The following is a 22,899-nucleotide window of genomic DNA, read 5'->3' as shown; positions in this document are numbered from 1 at the left end:
TCTGATTTTCAAGAATGATGATGTTCTTTTGTAATTTCAAAGAGCAAATGCAAACTCTTACCCTGATATTTGTTCATAATAAATAGTGATGAATTAGGTTTAGGATTTGTTTAGTAAAACTACTTTATTATGGAATTTGATATGTAAAACTAAAGAGAAGTTATTTATAATTTGATTGTGATTAGCATTTAATGTAAAAATAATATGAGTGTTTTTATATTTTATGTGTATTTTTGTTTCGTTGAGGAGGTGGTTCTTACTCTCTCTTTTTTTTTAAATTTTTTTTTTTAATGTTTATTATTTTTGAGAGACACAGAGACAGAAAGCAGGGAAGGGGCAAAGAGAGAAGGAGACACAGAATCGGAAGCAGGCTCCAGGCTCTGACCTGTCAGCACAGAGCCCGATGCAGGGCTCGAACTCACAGAGCACGAGATCATGACCTGAGCCGAAGTCGGCTGCTTAACCGACTGAGCCACCCAGGCGGCCCAGTTCTTACTCTTATATTAAGAAAAAAAGTTTAGGAATATATATTTTTATAAATAACTGTAGACCACATGCTGGTTTGGAAATCTCTTTTGTGATGATATTAGGCCCTTGCCCTCAATATTGAAATCTTCTTTTAGGTTTTTATATCTTTAAGGGAATTCTTAGGGTCATTATTTGATATTTTAAGGTTTTCATTGTTTTCTGGAGATTTGATCCTCTGGCTCCTTTATAATTTACTTTGTTAACTGCTAAGGTAATTCAAAACTAATTATGGTTGCTTTGTTATTTTTTTTTAAATTATTTTTTTAATGTTTATTTAAAAAAATTTTTTTTTTCAACATTTTTTATTTATTTTTGGGACAGAGATAGACAGAGCATGAACGGGGGAGGGGCAGAGAGAGAGGGAGACACAGAATCGGAAACAGGCTCCAGGCTCCAGGCTCCGAGCCATCAGCCCAGAGCCCGACGCGGGGCTCGAACTCACGGACCGCGAGATCGTGACTTGGCTGAAGTCGGACGCTTAACCGACTGCACCACCCAGGCGCCCCTTTAATGTTTATTTTTAAGAGAGAGAGAGAAAAAGAGAGAGTGAGAATGGGAGAGGGACAGAAAGAGAGGGTGACACAGAATCTGAACTGTCAGCACAGAGCTGGACACGGGGCTCAAACCATGAACCAGGAGGTCATGACCTGAGCTGAAGTCAGATGCTTAACTGACTGAGCTACCCAGGCGCCCCACGGTTGCTTTGTTATTAACTATTAATAATATAAATGCATTTTTCTGTATAAATAGTTTCATTCTTTGTCATATTGAAAATAACATGCTGAGTCTGCTAGTGCATCTTGTTTAATGTCCTGAAATCCAGTTTTTATACTTTTAAAGGTTGCTAATGACCTACTTCTCAAATCTCATGACTGTTTTTTTTCCATTAGTTTGTATTTTGGTTTTGTGATAATAAGTCTCCCTGAAATGCTGTCGTCTGGGATAATATTTAATTACCTAGTTCTCCTGACCACTCTTTCTCTAGGTGTGCTGCCCTCCCACCCTTCCCAGCCTTTGTTTCTCTTTAAATGTGACTATTGCTTAAGGTTTTATCCTTAGTTTTCTGTTTTCTTAGAATTCTTTGTTTTGGAGAGGTTGGATCCTAGGACTCACCTGTCACTTCTCTATGGATGACTGTCTCTAGTTCAGTCTCTCTCCTGAACTCTGGACCTCCTGGTTTTCCTAATGGGGCTTACTGGTCTGCATCATATCATCCTAGATCATTCAATCCAAATGTGACCACACCTATAGGTGTTTTGTGTGTGTGTGTTTGGGGGGGGGGGGTTGGTCTTTTGTCCAGATCATTCATTCATTCTTTTTCATTTTTCATTGTCATCATTAGAGTTGGAATCTTCAGTTTGCTTTCCTAAATTGTTAACATAATCTGCTAATCTGTTTTAATCTTTCAGAAGCACATCTCTGATTGTGTCAGTTTCTTGTTGGGTATCTTCAGCCATTCCTTATTACCAACTGAATTAAAATACTAACTTAATAACTTGGCATTTATTATCCTTCCAGTGTGATTTCAACCTGCTTTCAGCCTTAATTCCCAGTGTATGAGATTTTCTGTGTTGGTGTGTATGTGTGAATGGTAAAGATATAGAACTGGGTGTCAGGAGAACCATTACTGAAGGGCTTTGTTTGTTTATTTTAGTTTCCCTTCTGGTTCTAAGGGCACGATAAAGTTGAGCTACTGGTGATCCATTATGAGCATAATAATATTTATTGGAGCAATTTATAAGAATGCAGAGAGGCATTCAAATTGAGCTAATGAGGTACTGAGTAATGGGTAACGTGAAGTTGGGAGAGAGTGGCAGATTCCTGGGATCATAGGCTCTTTTTTTAAAAGCCTGGTTACTATAATACTTATAATATTTTCTTTATTATTGCTACTTTGGGTGATGGAGAGAAACACTATATGTTATTTCTTTTATTTCCCATTATGCTTTAGGAATAGAAAACTTGGACTTGGGAGTGAGGAGAGCAAAGAAGGGTTTCCTGCCTGTGGCCTGTTGTGAGGGGGTTCAAAAATGACTCATACCTAGGTTTAGTGAGTAAGTGAAGATTTTGAGGTGGATATGTTGTTTGCTTTTATTTCTGGGCTAGCTATGAGGGTGGCTTACTGTTTTAAAGGGACATCTTAAGGTATCTCTCTAATTGACAAAAAAATTCTCAAATGTCAAATGTGAAGAGATGCTGTGGTATCCCTTCTACTGGCAAGATTATATGATCCTGCTCCCTGGGCTGAACTAACCCCCCACCCTTTGTGATGTTCTCTCAAGCTCAAAGTGTAGGCAGTATTTTTTACTCTCTTTCCACATCTTTTTTGTGGTTGCATCTGCTATTTCCTTAACTTGAACTCCTCCTTTGCCTTTTATTCTCCCCTCTTACTGGCTGAAATCCTGCTATTTTGTTTCATGAGTGCAACCACCTCCATAAAAACCTCCCGATTTCCCACCTTACAACTGGCTTTGATCTCGTCTTCGTTTAATCCTCACTGTGCTTTCCTGTTCCTCTTGTGGCACTTCACACATCTTACCTTGTGTTATGGTCGCCTCATCTCCTTTATGAGATTATGAACTACTTGAGTATTATATGTTGAAAAAGTCCTGATCAGATGTTTGTTAAATTGAGTTCCAGAGTTTTCACTTTCTGCTAGACATTCTGTTGATGTTTTGCATCAAATGCTAGCTATGTCTATAACCTTATTCTTGTTTCCCTCAAACCTTTTTGCTCTTCTGACTTCCCTCTTGCAAAACCTGTTCAAAGTTTTGCAGTTTTTCAGGTATACTGAAATATACCTGTTATTTCATAAGTGACAAATATTTGCATGGAATTTGGCAGTTATCTAATTCAGTGTTCTTAACCTTTTTTGAGGATGGAGTCTCAGATTCTTTTTAAAAGATAAAGCCATGGTTTCTTTCTCTAGAAAAATGCAAATATACCCATGTATTTATTTTTTGCATAATCAGACTTCTTTATTTTACAGATAGAGACTAAGTGATGTTCCTGAGGTCACAGGGTAAAACTGCATTCCATAACTGGTTATCTATTCAGTAGGGACGGAAAAAATGAGTACCTGTTTCCAGAATACATGAAGAAAATGAAAGGAGATTTGCCTTGGATTAGTGTGCAATATTTTCTCTTCTTTTTTTAGAGAGAGAAAGAGCACAAATGGAGAGGGACAGAGGGAAAGAGAGAATCTTAAGCAGGCTTCATGCTCAGTGTGAAAATTTTTCTTTTGTCTTGTAAAGAGTACATAGTTGTAAAATAGAATCAGAAAAGTAAGAAAAGTAATTAAGATTAGATCTCACCAACATGATTAAGTAATAATCACTATTAATATTTTGAGGTATATGAACTTTTTCTTTATATATTTAAATATATTTTTATTGTTTAGTTTTTTCTAACAAAAAATGGCATTATATTATGTGTTTTCTTTTGTTTTTCTCTTCAGCCCTTTGTAGAAATTTTTAAAATATAGAAAAGTGCAAAAACAGTCTATTTCCCACTATGCAGAATTAACACACTCTTAATGTCTCAGCATTTTTGCTCCAATATTCACTTAAGAAATATTAGTCAATTAAGGAAAAATGATACGATTTTCATTATAAAGAATTCAAGCAGTGTACAAAATTACAAAGGTGAAAGTAAAGAAATCATCTCAAGTTTGTCCATACAAAAATAAACATCTTTAACATTAGGAAAACATTTAGATCTGTGTGTGTATGTGTGTGTGACCATACAGAAGGATAAGTAAATATATAGGCAGGTTGATAGAAATACTTATACTCTTAGTTGCTTTTTAAAAAAGTATTTAATTTTACTTGAATTTACTTGAAGGAATTGTTAAACTTTGAGTAAATCTTTACCACATGAGAATATTTTATAAAAGATTGCTTTAAAGTTTAAAAAGACGAAAAGTATTAAGAAGCTGAAGTTAATATCTTCGTTTTAGATCTTAGCTGTTGATTGTCTGATTTGAAAAATAAGGACTTAAGTACTTTTATTCTTCTGTATCCTTCCCTTCTGTTAGTTATTTTTACACTGTTTAGATGTATCAGTATTTATCGTCAATCCTTTCACTATGGTTTTTCCATTTTTTTTTAATGTTTATCTACTTTTGAGAGAGAGAGGCGGGGGGAGGGGCAGAGACAGTGGGAGACAGACTCCAAAGCAGACTCCAGGCTCTGAGGTGGCAGTGAGGAGCCCAACATGGGGCTTGCACTCACGAACCACAAGATCATGACCTGAGCCAAAGTCAGATGCTTAACCGACTGAGCCACCTAGATGCCCCTGGTTTTTCTATTCTCAAGTTACTTTTGGTTAATTTTAGATTGCCTGGATTTTTTAAGCTTTTTTTTGTTAATAGATAAAAGGGCTCTTACGTGTTATTTTTTGTTGTTATTTTTTTATGTTTGAGAATGTCCGGCTTTTGCCTTTATACTTGAACTACATCATGGCTGGGTTTTATGTTCTTGGGTCACACTTTCTTTTCCTTAGAACTTGGTAGACGTTGTCCAGTTGTCTTCTGGCATTGAATGTTGCTGCAGAGAAGTCTGAGGCCAAGCCTGATTTTTTTTCCCTTCCTTGTAAGTCATTTGCTTTTTCTGTCTGATTGCCTGGAAATTTCTCTTTATTTTTAAAGTTCAGTGGTTTTAATTAGGATATTTTTTGGTGTTGAGTGTTTTATATTAAAATTTCCTGGAATTTGATGTGCTTTCTTAAAAAAATCAACTTTATTGAGGTATAATTTACATAGAATAAACTGCTGGTTTTTAAATAGACAGTTCAATGAATTTTGACAAACGTATGTACCCATGTAATGACGACCAACCATAAACATGAACTTTTATGATGTGTTGTTTTAATCTGCAAATTCAAACCTTTATTTCATGGAGACTCTATAGCGTTGTATCTGTGACTATAATTTTTATCTATCTATTGGTTTCTGTATTTCAGGGATATCAATTATTCTTATGTTGGATTGCCTGTCATCCATATTTTTTAACTTCCTCCTAGTTACTTTTTCAGTTGCATTTACTGATTATCTCAGGCCTTTTTTTGGTGTCGAGAGTTTGATTTTCAGCTGTTAGTGAGAATTCTCGATATTTCTGACTCACCCAAAAATGACTTCTTGGGGGAGGGGTAGAGTTAGAACTGAGCAGTGTTATGCCTCTTTCTTCTCCAGAATCATCATCTTTTCCCCCATTGATTGATGGTTTATGTTTATTACTTTAGGTTATGTTCTTTTCCTTCTCTTTCTCTCCTTCTCTGTCTGTCTCACTCTCAGAAATAGTTCTGGTTTGGAATCTTGGGGGAAGTTGGGACAAGAAATTCTATGAGGAAGTTTCAGTTGGCCTTGACATATAATATGTCATATGCACATATTCTAGGAGTGTTACTCCATTATGAGTATTGAGTGATCTCTCGGTATCTTCATTTCTTGGTAGACTTTGGAGTATCTTTTTTGCCTCTTTGCCAGTGCCCCCCTCCCCCCTTAATAACATCCTAGTACTTTATTACATCCTAATGAAAGTATTCCATTTCCCCTTTCCTTCCTGGAGAGTGAGAATGTGCTTTAAGATATATGTATTTAACTTTTTTCCAAATCTTTATAAACCAACATAAAAGTGGTATGTGTTGGGGTGCCTGGCTGGCTTAGTCGGAAGGGGATGTGACTTTTGATCTTGGGGTCATGAGTTCAAACCTCACATTGGGTGTAGAGATTACTAAAAAAAATAAACTTAAAAAAAACCTAGTATGTGTTTATCCTTGTGGAATATGGTATTAAAGTGTGTGGGTTAGGCGTACCTGGGGGGCTCGGTTGAGCGTCCGACTTTGGCTCAGGTCATGATCTCAACAGTTTGTGAGATCGAGCCCTGCATGGGGCTCTGCGCTGACAGTGTAGACCCTGCTTGGAATTTCTCTCTCTCCCTCCCTCCCTCTCTCTCTGTGTCCCTCCCCCAGTTCCACGTACACACACATGCTCTCTCAAAATAAATACATAAGCTTAATAAAAATTAAAGAAAATAAAGTGGATGAAATGTAAATGAAATAAATGTGAGTCTTGTCAAAACAGCAGTTTCAAGACTTTTTAATTGATTATAGTGAACAAAATGGTAAATGAAACTGAAATTTTGCTTGAACTGAAGACTTAAAAATTAGATATTTTTAGAAATGGGTTGATTGAAAAACAGATTTGATTAGAGATAAATATGTTCAGAAAGGATGTTTTTAATTTATGTAAAGTTTTGGGGCACCTGGGTGGCTCAGTCAGTTAAGCATCCACTTCGGCTCAGGTCATGATTTCATGGTTCATGAGTTCAAGCCCTGTGTCAGGCTCTGTGCTGACAGCCCAGAACCTGGAGCCTGCTTCAGATTCTGTGTCTCCTTCTGTCTCCCCCTCCCCTACTCGTGCTTTGTCTCTCTTTCTCTAAAAAATAAATAAACATGTAAAAAATGTAAACATTTATGTAAAGTTTTAGGGTAGTGAGGAATTTTAAAGGTAGAAGGATCTTAATTTATTATTTATATAATGCATTTTTAATTTATCAGTTTATTGGACTTTTTTGAGCACTTTCTATGGTCCAGACATTGTTCTGTGTAGTGGGGGATATATGTCTTGAACAAAAGAAAGTCCTTGCTTTCATGGAGCTACATTGTAGCAGAATAAATAGACCATAAATAATGTATAAACATATAACTTGAACTACAAAGTAGTATACAACTCGTTTGAACCATCTGGAAGAAATGAGCTACCTAAATCTAATACCTAAAAAATTATTCTTAACACTTAAGTTTTTTACCAAAAAACTATAAATCTAAAAGAAGTAGATCTTTTTGGAATTATTTTTGTATTCACCTCAAAATTTCCCCACAGATTTATAAGCTGCCTTTCTAGCACTTTTTTTACTTGTGAAATTAAATTCTGAATAATGTGGAAGAAAAGCAACATTACTTGTTTCAAATTTGTTTGTCTGTATGTAAATCTTGGCAAGTCACTTGACCTCTCTGGGATTTAGTTTTCTCATCTGTAAAATGAAATGGCTGGCCTAGTTCCATGATTTTAAAACTGTTCATCTGTGCCACTCCTTTTTTTGTGTGTGCACTCCTTTTCTCCCTTATAATAGTAGTTTAGCTTTGGTCTGTTACATATACTGGGAATACATGGATCTTTGAAAGATTTTATTTGAGAACAGGTTTTGTACTTTATTATTTCAAAGCAGGTTTTGTAAGATTTTCTTGGCTACGGAAAGGAAAACAATTTGAGATTGCTCAGGTAGAAAAGGTGACTTTTCTAAACACATATGGGCATATCTCATGTAAAACTAATACAGCCAGGTGTTTAATTTTTTTTCCTTAAGGTGTATGTATATGTACTTATTGTTCTAATATATAATGTACAATAGTAAATACATATAACAGTTTAAAAAGATGTTATAGAAACTATAGATAGAAATGCTAATAATTTCTTTTCATACCCCAGTGGATTGACTTGTGTACTCACTGGCATAATCACTCCTAATTTTTGGAAATTATTGAAATACAGTGATCCACTCAGATTCCTTGCTTCAGAGTTCCTTGATTTCTATAGCTTAAGTGATCTTTTTCTTTACCCCACCTCAGCCACCCATTCAGAAGCTTCTATCTTAGACTTTATCATTACCATCATTTCTGATCTCAGTTTTTTTTGTTTGTTTTTTTTTTTAAATTTTTTTTTCAACATTTATTTATTTTTGGGACAGAGAGAGACAGAGCATGAACGGGCGAGGGGCAGAGAGAGAGGGAGACACAGAATCGGAAACAGGCTCCAGGCTCTGAGCCATCAGCCCAGAGCCCGACGCGGGGCTCGAACTCACGGACCGTGAGATCGTGACCTGGTTGAAGTCGGACGCTTAACCGACTGCGCCACCCAGGCGCCCCTGATCGCAGTTTTAAACATCTTTCTGATGACTACTTCCTATATTTTTGCCAGACACTCCACTGTTTCTAATCCAACAGGTTTCAGAATGCTTTGACACCTGTCCTTTATCAACTGTCACTTATCTTCTTTCACCCATACTATAATCATTCCCTTGCAAACATACTTAACTCTCTTGTCTTATTTTGTGCTTAACCTTGCAAGAGAGCAAGTCTGGCCAAATCTGTCTGCTACTTATTTTACACCCAGTCCTTTTAAGGCCTGGGAAGTGCCAGGAGCCCAGAAGTACTCTCTTGTCAACTCTCGTGGCTAATTCATTCTTTTCTCCTTTTAGACTTTCCTCCATGTATATTAACCAGTTCTGTATGGTTCACAAGTTTATTTTTCATCTTTGCCAGAGAGTAGCCTAATCAAATTGGCATCTTTTGGACCTTATTCCAAATTCCAGGAGATTCAGATTGCCCCAGCTTGGGGGGAGATGTTTATCTTTGGTGCCATAAACTATGGCTGGAGGAACAAGGTACAGTACTACAAGCATTACTGCTTGGGTTCATCCTTTAGAATGTATGGCTAAGGGGAAGGAGTATGGTGTTACTTGCTTAGAGAGGTAGCCATGAGTAATCAGAAAGACTCCCTAAAAAGTAAAAACCACCTAGCTAATCAGTCTTTAAGGCAGAGAGAGGTCCTTAATGTGTCATCCATGGATGGGCTTCAGAGAATCCCTGAACACGCTGAAATTATTTGAAATTTTTGTATGTGTGTATATATGTGTCTTTTAATGGAGAAGAGGGCCACAGTTTTTAAAATATTCTCAAAGGGAACTATGACCTACATAAAAGGACCCTGCTGTAGTTTATTTTAGCAATAATAATCTGCGATTTAATGGATCTAGAAATCTTAGCAGCAAGAGGTGAGGAGGCAAAGATAAGTTTTGCTGTTTTGAATTCAAGATAATTAAAGAGGTGAAGGAAACGTAACTTTTTTTTTTTTTTTAAATCTTAAAATCTACCCCATTTTATTTTATTTTTTTTCAACGTTTATTTATTTTTGGGACAGAGAGAGACAGAGCATGAACGGGGGAGGGGCAGAGAGAGAGGGAGACACAGAATCAGAAACAGGCTCCAGGCTCTGAGCCATCAGCCCAGAGCCCGACGCGGGGCTCAAACTCACGGACCGCGAGATCGTGACCTGGCTGAAGTCGGACGCTTAACCGACTGCGCCACCCAGGCGCCCCAAGGAAACGTAACTTTTAATGAAAAGAAGTAAGTTTCTCAAAAGTGGAGTTTGACAAATGCATATTGTAAATTTACATTTTCTCTTTATGTGTATTTTAGATCAGCAGAGGAGAATATTTTTGCCACCTCCACCTGGAATTAGAAAATGTGTCATATCCACCAATATTTCTGCAACATCTTTGACAATAGATGGAATCAGGTACAACTTTTAAGGTTTCTTTAAAAAAATTTTTTTTTTAATCTTTATTCATCTTTGAGAGATAGAGTGCGGGGAGGGGAGGGGCAGAGAGAGAGGGAGACACAGAATCTGAAGGAGGCTCCAGGCTCTGAGCTGTCAACACAGAGCCCAATGTGGGGCTCGAACTCATGAACCACGAGATCATGACCTGAGCCAAATTTGGGTGCCCAACTGACTGGGCCACCCAGGTGCCCCTAAGTTTTCTTTTAAAGCTAAGGAAGCCACTTAATTTTGTGTTTCCTCCTCTGTGTCATACACTAATTTCCTCACATACTTGTAATCACCTATCACTTTTTTGTAATTATTGATTGCCATGGTTAGAAAATAGAGTAGGAGGTACACAGTATACTTTTAGTATACTTTTTAACTACTTTTATTTGGCAATTTGTAGCTTTCTCTTCCAAAATTTAAGATGATACGTAATGTTTCACAGGTTTCATTATTCATTAGATAGAAAACCAAAGCTATTTTTATTTGTCTCTGCTCATTATCAGCCTATACCTAAGATGATCTGATATTCCTTTCTCATCTGACACTTTCACTTGGTGGAGTAAGTGTTGTATATCCAAGTGTTTTTCTGAAGGTACTGTTTCTCACTTTTCACCTTTTTGTGAAATGAACTACAATGCAAGTCTCTTATCTTTTTTTAAAATGTTTCTTATTTTTATTTTTGAGAGAGAGAGAGAGAGCATGAACAGGGGAGGGGCAGAGAGAGAGGGAGACACAGAATCTGAAACAGGCTCCAGGCTCTGAGCTGTCAGCACAGAGCCCAGCGTGGGGCTTGAACCCCTGAACCGCAAGATCATGACCTGAGCTGAAGTTGGACGCTTAACCAACTGAGCCACCCAGGTGCCCTGCGAGTCTCTTATTTTTTTATGTAATCAATAATACATCAAATTTTTGAGTAAATTTAGTGGAGAAACACTTGGAAAATTTAAATCTAGACTGATGGTTAATGTGAAGTTCTTTCAGACTGTTAACCCACAGCCCTTTTGGGTATTTATCTTTAATCCAGTATATTTTATGTCCTTGACTAATATTTTATGTCCTGCTTGCTATAGGAAGGCTGGATGTGAATCTCAAAGATTGTATATATTTCTTTTGGGTAAAATGATCAGATCTGAGAGGCAGTTTAATTTTCTTTTCTTTTCTTCTTTACTTTAAAAATAATGGTTTCACTAAGGGCTTAAGAGAGCAGTTGTCTGAAGTAAGTTAACCTCTGCAATTTTCTGTTTCCAGCAATGGCAAAAGTCATTAAATAGTGTGTTTTGGAATGTTCCATTAGTGAATGGTAAACCTGCTATTACTCCTAACTTAGTTTTTTACTCGACTTGTTCTCTGTTTAATTGACTTAAATGGTATTGTTGGTCTAGAGGTGACTTTCAGGTTTGTTTTTTAGAGGAGAAATTCACATAATATAAAATTAACAGTTAAAAGTGAATAGTTAGTATTTAGTACTTCTATGATGTACTACAACTAATACTAACTCTTTCTCTTCTGAAACATTTTTATTACCCCTGTGCCCTTTAAGCAAATTACTCCCCATGCCCTCCTCCATTCTAGCCTTTGGCAACCACCAGTGTATTTTCTATTTTTATGAAATCCTATTCTGGATATTTTATCTATAAGGAGTCATACAATATGTCTTGCTTTCACTCATATGCTTTTGAGAGGTTCATTCACATTGTAGCATGTATCAGCACTTCATTCATTTTTATGGCTGAATAATATTCCATTACATGTATATACCATAATTTGTTCATCCATTTATCCCTTAATGGCTAATGGACATTTAGGTTATTTCTGCCTTTGGGCTCTTACGAATAGTGCTTCTATGAAAATATGTCTACGAACATTGGTTGAGTACTTGTTTCAGTTCTTTTGGGTATACGCTTAAGAATGCAGTTTCTCAATAATGTGGTAATTCTGTTAAACCTTTAGAGGAAACTTTAAACTGTTTTGCACATTGGCTTAACCATATTCCCATTAGTGATGTACAGGGTTGCAGTTTCTTGACTTTCAAGTTTTACGTTTAACATAAAAGTCATTATGTAGTTGTTAGTTTGGTAGAAAAGGAGAATACAAAGTGACCAAAATGCAACAAGTCTTTCCTTATTTTCTAAAAACATAACTTTTTCATTCCTCTTAGATATGTGGTAGATGGTGGCTTTGTGAAGCAGTTAAATCACAATCCCAGATTAGGGTTGGATATCCTGGAGGTGGTTCCAATTTCAAAGTAAGTCTCTAAAGCTTTTTTATTCAGAGAACAGTTTATTAGATCATTTCTAGCTGGCTTGGGGGTATGATGTTAACTACTTAGGAAACCTGCAGTATGTTTTGGGGACTTTTGTGTTTTGTTTTGTTTTTTCCTTTTAAAGGAGTGAGGCGTTACAGCGAAGTGGCCGAGCTGGCAGGACTTCCTCAGGAAAATGCTTTCGGATCTATAGTAAAGATTTTTGGAACCAGTGTATGCCTGACCATGTGATCCCTGAGATCAAGAGAACTAGTTTGACATCTGTAGTTCTGACCTTAAAGTGCCTTGCCATACACGATGTTATAAGGTATGTAGACAATTTGAAAAAAGAAAAATTTGTTAGGGTGGAGCCAGAATTCTTTTGAAGTATTTGATTCCTATATCACATCTTTTCACGGTTTACCTAAGCCCAAATAAAAGGCTTCTTTGGGGCGCCTGGGTGGCTCAGTCGGTTGAGCGTCCGACTTCACTCAGGTCATGATCTCACAGCTTGTGAGTTCAAGCCCTGCGTTAGGCTTTGTGCTGACAGCATGGAGCCTGGAGCCTACTTCAGATTCTGTGCCTCCCTCTCTCTCTGCCCCAACCCACTTTCATTCTGTCTTTGTCTCTCTCAAAAATAAATAAACATTAAAAAAATTTTTTAAAAAAAGCTTCTTTGCATTGCTTTCCTGTGATTTGATCCCTTGCTCATATTTTAACCTTGGCTTAATGGGGTGCTTCATGCTGAAGTTTATTTGGATCATTTAGTGACCACTGTTTATCTGTAATGAAAGGTATATAATGACCCTTATTCCAATCAGAAAGTGGTTTTCTCATAGCATCTTTTGTATGACTAGCATTGTACCAAGTATTGTGAGAGGCAGAATAATACTCCATAGTAGTATTTTGCTTTCACTGAACTTAAGTTATATTAAGGAAGCAAGATTCAGACACATGAAGCAAACAGTAGAACAACTGTTAAATTACTCAAATGTTAAACTATATAATCAATTGGTATAGGATGAAATATTGTTGTAGGGGCTTGAAATTTCATATTATATGTGATAGAGGAAATAATGAAGGAAAGTACTGTCTTGCTCTTAATTTTAGTTTTATTTGTCTATGAATGTGAAAGTGTCAGGAACCCTGGGAGGTGACCATGCATTCTGTAAGTTCATAAGAAGGGAAGTAATTACTAGATATATCCAAATATGTGTTATATACTCTTGGAAAACCAATTAAAAAATTTTTTGGATAGTGTTAAGACTAGAGATGTTCTAAATGAGAATGTAGATAATTAAAAAGAGGAAAGTATATAATATATGAAATTCTAACTGTAATCATGAATGATACCAGCGAGAAAGAAGAATCATCTAAAGAGTTCCATATGGCTAAACAAAAAGCTTTCAGATGAGCCCAATTTAAAAACAATATTCATAGTATTATTTTTGTGAATAATATATAATCACAGAACAGCATACAATCAAGAATAAATATGTATTAGAAAGATAGGAATAATATCAAGAGTGGCATGTAATCAAGAATAAATGTATGTTAGAAAAATAGGAATAATAATTACCGAATAACTTCTGCACGGAGTTATTTTTCCATCTTAAGTTTTAAGACTAGAATGTACTAAAAGTCCCCAAAATGCAAGAGACAAAAAAAAAAAAAAAAAATTCTCTTTCCTCTCTCCCTTTTTTTTAAAAAAAGATTTTGTTTTTAAGTAATCTCTACACCTAACCTGGTGTTTAAACTCACAACCCTGAGATCAAGAGTCACATGCTACACTGTCTGAGCCAGCCGGGCACCCCTCTCCTCTCTCTTTTTAATGTGTATAGAAATAGAACCAGTATTTGGGATAGATGTTATAGTACTCATAGATGACAGAAAGAAAATGGAGCTTTTCATTTATTGCTTCTTTTTTCTCCATTATCAAGAATGTTTTTAAAACATGAACACAAGTCTAAATAAAAAGGAATTGATGACCAAGATGGATTAAGAAATGAGATAAAACCTAATGACTCTAAATGAGTGTCTTGAGGCTTTAGGAATTATTTCCATGGCACTAAAATAACTTGTAGGTTTTGGGTTATCTATGAGAAATTATGCAGAACAGGTTGCCAGAAAATTGTGAGAAATACAAATGTCTTGATTTTTTCATTTAGGAAAAGGGCAGAATCTGTAAACAACTGCCCAGTGTGCTTGAAATTGGTCTTAGCAAATTCTAGCATATTTTTATTAGAAAATGTTTTTAGAGAATTTAATGGTGATTTATAGTAATTGGTATGAATCAAAATGTTTCACAAAGACTATGTCATAATAAACCATTTCCTTTTCAGTTTGAATACAGGCCTGTCCACATAATGGGTGCACTATAAGTATTTATTGAATGATAACCTAATGTCTCTTGTTTTCTACACAGTATTTAATAAGATTACATTTGACATCTTTGTGAATAAGGTGATAGGACTGCTGAATAGAGTAGTTGCCAAAGAGCCAAATTCAGAAAGTATTGATTAATTTTGTAGTATATCCTAGATGGAGGATGTGCTGATAGTAAACTGACTTTTGCTCTTTCTTCATAAGCATTTTAAATGCCAGTATTAAGTAAAGATATTGAAGTCATGATTATCAGATTTCTGGAAAATGTCTTAATATCTAATCAATGATTAAAACTGGAAGGTTTAGAATGATCTCACAGGTCAAATCAACAAGGCAAAAGTCTGAAAGGTTACATCTTATATCCTGTGTTTTGGTTGTACATTAAGGAAATTAATGTGGAAAAGATCTAAAATGATCAGATCACCACAACTCAATATGAGCTTGCAATTATTAATTCTGTTTAGAAAACAAGAAAAAATTTCTGCTGGCGTAGACTTTGGTTATGTTAATAGACTGCAAAGTTCAAATGACTGGAATTATAGCATTCCTGTTCTGTGTTGGTCGCTCTACCTTTGGAGTTCAGTTTTGGATATTACCACATTTTATGAGGAGTTTGACAAACTAGAGTGTTTCTAAAAGATAGTAATTAGGTATAGTGGGTCTCTTGGAAAGCAAATAATACAAGGAGTGCTTGACAGAATTGGTAATTGGTATAATCAAGGGAGAGAAATAATGGTAGTTTTTACAAATCTGAAAGGGCTCTTCTACAGAAGAAACGGATGACTGGTTTGATACTGCTCTAGGACAGGGGTCGAAAACTATGGTCCAGGCTCACTGGCTGTTTTTGTAAAGAAAGTTTTATTGGAACACAGCCATGTCTGTTCATTCATGTATGGCTGCTTTCACTACAATAGCAGAATTGAATAATTGTGACAGAGACCATATGGCCTGCAGAACCTAAAATATTTACTATCTGGCCTTTTACAGAAAGTGTTTGCCGACTCTTGCTCTAGAAGATGCCAGGACTTGTTGGTACAAGTTGTAGGAAAACTGACTGTAGAACAGTCTACAAGATTTTTGTTTATTTGTTTTTAAATAGAGCTGTGAATCCTGGAATGGACTTTTGTGTAAGGTATTGGACCTTTTGTCCTTTGTTGGACCTTTTTCAAGGTGAGAAATTGGAGTAGATGATTTACCATCTCAAGACTTATAGTGGAAAAAGTAATCTAGTGCAGATAGCATTAAGCAATTATTGTTCTAATTAAAACAAAAAAATATATATATGTAATACATATATTCATGTTTGGTTATATGCCACCCTTGTGAATGTGATTGTCTTATGTTCATTAATGGTATTGTGGTTATGTAAGAGATCGTCTTTAATTTTCAGAGGATGCATGCTGAAGTATTTTGGGAGTGAATTGGCATTGTATTTGCAACTTGTTTTCAGGTAGTTCAGGAGAAAATAAGAATATACATACAGCAAATATAGTAAAATTAATCAAATATATTTACCATTTTATTAAAAAACATGTTTAAGTGCTCTTAAACAACTTGTAGTGTTTGGCCACTTTCAATTAATTTTCTCCACTGGTTTATAAAACTGTAATAAAAATTGTGGGCTACAGAACAGAGTAGATTTGACATTGACTAATGAAGAATGGGGCAGGGTTAAGATAAACAGAGAAGAATGGTGAGTGTTCCAGCTAAGGGGGAATCAAAAAGAAGTGCTTCTTGAATTTAAAGGAAGAGTGTGATTCAGAAAAAATAATTTCCTCTGCTGAATGCCGGTTATGATCATAAAATGCTTAGGAAAAAGAAAGAGAGCTTGAAAAATAGGAGAAGTAAAACCTTATAAAGAAATTTTCGAGTCTGTATGAAATCTTAATCATGGTCAGGGAATGGAATCTTATTTCATATCTCATTTAAACACACAGGTTTCCCTATTTGGATCCACCTAATGAGAGGCTTATTTTGGAAGCTCTTAAACAACTTTACCAGTGTGATGCTATTGACAGGTAAACAACAACAACAACAAAAATTAAACCACAACAGATTAACATCTGTTAATCTCTTAACATCTCTTTCTGTTTTATTTTATTTTATCTTAATTTTTAATTTTTATTTTAAGTAAACTCTGTGCCACATATGGAGGTCAAACAACCCCATGATTAAGAGTCATATGCTCTATTGACTGAGCCAGCCAGGCACTGCAATGTCCTTTTAAAATAGGGTTCCTAATAGTTTCTTTTATCAGCAGAAAATGATTTGTTTGAATTGAATGGATTGTTTTACCTGAAATTAGAATTTGCCCTCAGTTTTTCTTTGCCACAATTCTGAATTTAAAAATTATATGATAAAGGTCTCTGGGTGGTTCAGTCGGTTAAGCATCTGATTCTCGATCTCAGCTCAGGTCTTGATCTCAGGGTTGTGAGTTCAAGTCCCATGCTGGGCTGTATGCAGGGTGTGAAGCCTACTTAAAAAAACAAATGAATAAAAATTTTATGATAAAATTATGTTTATATTTAGTATTATTTAACAGGTAATTTTTGAGTATCGTTTCAGTGCCAGGCATTAATCTGGGTATATCAAAATAATAACAGAGCCAGAGTCCTTGTTCTCATGATTGTGTAATGGGGAAATTTTTGGTAATTATCATTCTCTCATTTCTTTAAGGACATCATCCTCTATGCCTCTATACCGATTTGTATGGTCTTTTATCATACTACTTTATTGTGTCTCATTGTTTAGTTTTTTGGATGTATTGGCCTTCCAAAGCAGGGAATTTATCATCTTCATGTTTCTTTTATCAATGACCAGTGTATCATATTTCTTGTATTGAATTGAATTTCTAGAGTTGATTTAAGGTAATATAAATTATATCTGATTTATTCTGAATTCCGAATGAATTTCATTTGTACTCTCCCAAGGTAGAAAGACTTAAGAACCTTTTCTTTCTATTAAGGAGTGGCCATGTGACCAGATTGGGTTTGTCTATGGTGGAATTTCCTCTCCCTCCACATCTGACATGTGCAGTAATCAAGGCTGCTTCTCTAGATTGTGAAGATCTACTACTTCCAATAGCAGCAATGTTGTCTGTGGAAAATGTCTTCATTAGACCTGGTAAGAAGTTTATTGGTGAGTTTTTAAAAAATTAATAGGTTTTATTTTTTAGACCAGTTTTATGTTTACAGAAAAATTAAGGGTAAGTAGAGACATTTTCCTCATTATTAAGATCTTTCATTAGTGTGGTACATTTGGTATTGATGAACCAGTATTGATACATTATCATTAACTAAAAGGATCACTATCTTGTATATTCTTTGAGTTTTGACAAATCTGTAATGACACATTTCCACCATTACAATAATATACTAACTGATTTTACTGCCCTAAATATCTCTTGTGTTCCATCTGTTCATCCCTACATACCTTACCCCAAACTCTCGCAATCACTGATCTTTTTACATCTCCATAGTTTTGCCTTTTCCAGAATGCCAGGTAGTTGGAATCATACAGTACGTAGCCTTTTCAGACTGTCTTCTGTAGCTTAGCAATGTGCATTTAAGGTTCCTTGTCTTTTTGTAGCATAATAGCTCATTTCTTTGTTGCTGAACAATGTTCCATTTTATGGAATTTGTTTATCTTTTCACGTGTTGAAGGACATCTTGGTGGCTTTTAAGTTTTGGCAGTTATGAACAAAGCTGCTGTAAATGTCCCATGCGCAGGTTTTTGTGTTGACATTGGATTTCAATTCACTGTTGAGTTATAGTATAATATGTTTATATCTGTAAGAAACTGCTAAACTCTCTTCCAAAGTGTCTGTACCGTTTTGTATTCTGACCAGCCATGAGTCTGAGAATTGCTCTTTCTTCACATCCTCACCAGCATATGGTGTTGTCAGTGTTTTGGATTTTGGCCATTCTAATAGGTGTGTAGTGATATCTTGTTATTTTTAAAATTTTTTTTTAATTAAAAAAAAATTTTTTTTTAATGTTTATTTATTTTTGAGAGAGAGAGAGAGCATGAGCAGGGGAGGAGCAGAGAGAGAGGGAGACACAGAATCTGAAACAGGCTCCAGGCTCTGAGCTGTCAGCACAGAGCCTGATGCGGGGCTCGAACTCACAAACTGAGATCATGACCTGAGCCGAAGCCGGACGCTCAACTGACTGAGCTACCCAGGCGCCCCTGTATCTTGTTATTTTAACTTGGAGATCCCTGATGAAATATGATGTTAATCATCTTTTTATATGCTTATTTGCCATTTTGTATCTTTTTGGTGAGGTATCCATTTAGATTTTTAAATTTTATTTTTAAGTAATTCACTTTGGCTCAGTAATTTGACCTGAGCCAAAGTGGGATGCTTAACCAACTGAGCCACCCAGGCGCCACCAACCCCCTCAGGTCTTTTTAAATCAGGTTGTTTATTTTCTTATTGTTGAGTTTTAAGAGTTCTTGGTATATTTGGAAAACAGTCCTTTATCAGGTATATCTTTTGCAACTATTTTCTCCCATTCTGTGGTTTGTCCTCTCATTCTTTTGACATGGTCTTTCACAGAGCAGAAGCTTTTAATTTTAATGAAGTCCAGTTTTCAGTTACTTCTTTCATGGGTCATGCCTTTGCTGTTACATTTGAAAAGTCATCACTATACTCAATGTCCTTTAGATTTTCTCCTATGTTATCTTCTAGGAATTGGATATCCATTTGTTCCAGCCCCATTTTTCAAAAAGCTATCCTTTTTCCATTGAAAAGCTTTTCCCCCTCGTCAAAGATCATTTAACTGTACTTTGTGGGTGTATTTCTGGGCCCCGTATTCTGTTCCATTCATCTCTTTTTCTATTCTGTCAATACCACACTGTCTTGATTATTAGAGCTTTATAGTAACTCTTAAAGTTGGATAGGGTCAGTTCTTGGCCTTTGCTCCTCCCCTTCAACACTGGGTCTTTTCCCTTCCTACATAAACTTTACAACCAGTTTGTTGATATCCATAACATAAGTTGCTGGGACTTTATTTGGAATTATGTTGAATCTATACATCAGGTTGGAAAGAACCGACATCTTGACAGTATTGAGCCTGTTTATCCATGTACATGAAGTATCTCTCCATTTATTTATATTCTCCAGTAATTCACTGGGCGGTTTTTATTACCATATATTTAGCCCTATGAGACATGAAACTGAGGATAAACGAATTTTACATTTTGTTATCCTTTAACTTAGTTGTTTGAAATAGAGAGTTATAATGTTCTTGGCTGAGAGTCCTTTCACTGGTAAAGAAAGATAGTATGGTGGACCTTTGCCCTGTTATAGTACATTAGTAATACATTAACTTTTTTTTCCCTCTAGAAACAAAAGAAATCGAAGTTCAGCCCTTGTACTCTAAGAGAATTGTTTTGAAGTTTCCATGCCTTTAAACTTCTGCTTATTTCCTTTCTTGGTGTGGGACACAACTTACTTCATCCCATGTCAGCTTTAATTTCTTCTAATGGGGGAAAATCACAATTTATTTTCAAATTTAAACGTTTATTTATTATTAAGAGACAGAGCATGAGCATGGCAGGGGCAGAGAGAGGGGGAGACACAGAATCCGAAGCAGGCTCCAGGCTCTGAGCCCGACGCGGGGCTCGAACCCACAAACCACGAGAGATCATGACCTGAGCTGAAGTCGGACGCTCAACCGACTGAGCCACCCAGGCACCCCCAATTTTTTTATTAATGTTTATTTTTGAGAGACAGAGTGTGAGCTGGGGAGGGGCAGAGAGAGAGAGAGAGGGAGACCCAGAATCTGAAGCAGACTTCAGCTCTGAGCTGTCAGCACAGAGTCAGATGCGGGGCTCGAACCCATGAGCCATGAGTTCATGACCTGAGCCGAAGTCAGACACTTAACCAACTGAGCCACCCAGGCGCCCCTCAAAGGAATTTCTGAGTAGACAGTATATCTTGCCTACAGCCTAGACTAACAATAGTGTGTACTATCATCCTGGTGTTATCCCTTTATAGACTGTGAGCGTTTGGTCCAGATTGGTTTGTTATTGCCAAGATTGTAATGGAGGATATATTTTTCTATAAAAATACTCTGGTTTAATCAGTGTGCTGCCTCTCCCAAATAGATTATAGTCTTAAGTGTCAGAATTTTGGTTCTAGTAATACCCCTAGCTACAGTAGTTTTTTTCTGGTAAATACCATATGCAATAAATAAGGTTGGGTTGTGGGTCGGTGGATGGGTGAAATAAGTAAAGGGAATTAAGAGAAATGAACTTGTAGTTACCAAATAAATAAGTCATGGAGATGAAAAGTACAGCATAGGGAAAATAGTCAATAATACTGTAATAATGTTTTGTAGTAACTACACTTACATTGAGTATTATATAAAATTGTCAAATCGCTATATTGTACACCTGAACCTAATATAACATTGTATGTCAACTATCCTTTAATAATAAACTTAAAAAATAAGTAAATAAATAAATAAGTTTGGCTATTTTTCAAAGCTAAAAATACTCCTAAAAACTATTGCAGGAGTATTGAAGTAGGAGTGAAGAGATCAGAGTTCTAACTTGACTCCACTCCAGTCTAATTATCTATTGGCCTAGTTTTTTTGGACTTCATTTTTCATTTGTGAAACCGGGGAATTAGAATAGATTAGGGTGATCCAGTCTAAGGCCAGAAAAAGGAATTGGTTTTCCTCATTGGAATATTTAAATAGATAATACCAGTCTCGTGTTAGCTCTTTTTTATTACCTTTTTTATTGTAATACAATTTCAAATTTACAGAGATGTTGAAAGAATAGTAGAGGAATTCCTTTATACCTTTTACCTAGTTTTAGCAGTTTTTAACATTTTGCTGCATTTGCTTTATTATTCTTTTTCTCTTTCTCTCTTGATATACATATATGCATTTTCTTTCTTTCTTGTTTGAATCATTTGGGAACATTGCTCTCTCTTACCACAAAATATTTATATATATGTATATATTTACTAAGAATAGAGGCAATCTCTTATTTAACCATAGAACATTTATCAAAAATAGGAAATTTAACAGTGATATAATACTATTATCTAGTCCAGAGTCCATATTCAAATTGTCCATTTTCCCTAGAATATACAAAAGTAGTTTTAAAATTCTTTAGGTATACCATTCTTTGCTTACAGTTTTTGTGTTTTTTTTTTTTTTTTAATGTTTGTTTATTTTGAGAGAGAGAGAGAGACAGCATGAGTGGGACAGGGACAGAGAGAGAGGGAGACAGAATCCCAAGCAGGCTCTGCAGTGGGGCTCGAACTCTCAAGTTGTGAGATCATCATGACCTGAATTGAAACCAAGAGTCAGATGCTTAACCGACTAAGCTACCCAGGTGCCCCTACAGTTTTTGTTTTTTTTTTTTAAGGTAAAGTTTATATGTAGTGAAACATAAATCTTACGTGTATAATTCAATTAATTTTTCAAAGTGCACATACCATATAACCCACACCCCTGTCAAGGTATGGAACAGTTGTATCACTCCAGAAAACTTCCTCAATGCCCCTTCCCAGTCAGATGCTACCCTACCTTCCCTCAGTGAGTCATTCCTCTATCTTTTTTTTTTTTTTTTTTTAGATTTGGCTTTTGTAAAACTTTGTATAAATAGAATTATACAGTATGTACTTTTCTGTGTTTGGCTTCTTTTGGTCAGCATCATGTATGTGAGATTCATCCATGTATTTAATCAGTGCTTTGTTCTTTTTATTGAGTAGTAATTCCACTGTATGAACGTATTAAAATTAGTTTTTATCTATTACCCTATTGATAGACATTTGAATTGTTTCTTATTTGGTGCTGTTTATAAATAGAACTGTTTTGAACATTCCTCTGCAGGTCTTTTGTAGATGTATATTTTTATATCTCTTAGGTAACTACCTAGGAGCAAATTGCTGCATTATTGAGTAGGTGTGTGTTTAACTTTAAGAATTACTGGAGGGGCGCCTGGGTGGCTCAGTTGGTTAAGCATCCGACTTTGGCTCAGGTCATGATCTCACAGTTTGTGGGTTTGAGCCCTGCATCCGGCTCTGTGCTGACAGCTCGGAGCCTGGAGCCTGCTTCGGGTTCTGTGTTTCCCTCTCTCTCTGTTCCTCCCCTGCACACTTGTTCTCTCTTTCTCTTTCTCTCAAAAACAAATAAAACATTTAAAAAAAATTATAAAAAAAGAAAAAAGAAATTGCTGGGGCACCTGGGTGGCTCAGTTGGTTTAAGTGTCTCTCTCTTTTTTTTTTTTTTTTTTTTAAATGTTTATTTATTTTTGAGATAGGGACATAGTGCGAGTAGGGGAGGAGCAGAGAGAGAGGGAGACACAGAATCTGAAGCAGGCTCTGGGCTCTGAG

At 35.9% G+C, this 22,899-nt stretch overlaps 1 protein-coding gene across 1 annotated transcript in view; it reads left to right on the top strand.

Moving 5' to 3' along the window:
* Window positions 1–22,899, top strand: part of DHX40 (DEAH-box helicase 40) — a 48,368-nt gene that overhangs the window by 7,195 nt on the left and 18,274 nt on the right. The window contains exons 8-12 of the mRNA XM_025916561.2: window positions 9,787–9,886; window positions 12,075–12,161; window positions 12,304–12,486; window positions 16,481–16,561; window positions 17,509–17,666. Of these exons, the coding sequence (XP_025772346.1) occupies window positions 9,787–9,886; window positions 12,075–12,161; window positions 12,304–12,486; window positions 16,481–16,561; window positions 17,509–17,666 (609 nt within the window). The remainder of the gene's footprint in view (window positions 1–9,786; window positions 9,887–12,074; window positions 12,162–12,303; window positions 12,487–16,480; window positions 16,562–17,508; window positions 17,667–22,899) is intronic.

This window comes from Puma concolor, chromosome E1, assembly GCF_028749965.1.
Source record: "Puma concolor isolate L17-30 chromosome E1, mPumCon1.1.hap2, whole genome shotgun sequence".
Taxonomy (NCBI): domain Eukaryota; kingdom Metazoa; phylum Chordata; class Mammalia; order Carnivora; family Felidae; genus Puma; species Puma concolor.
This window is presented reverse-complemented; position numbering and strand designations above follow the sequence as displayed.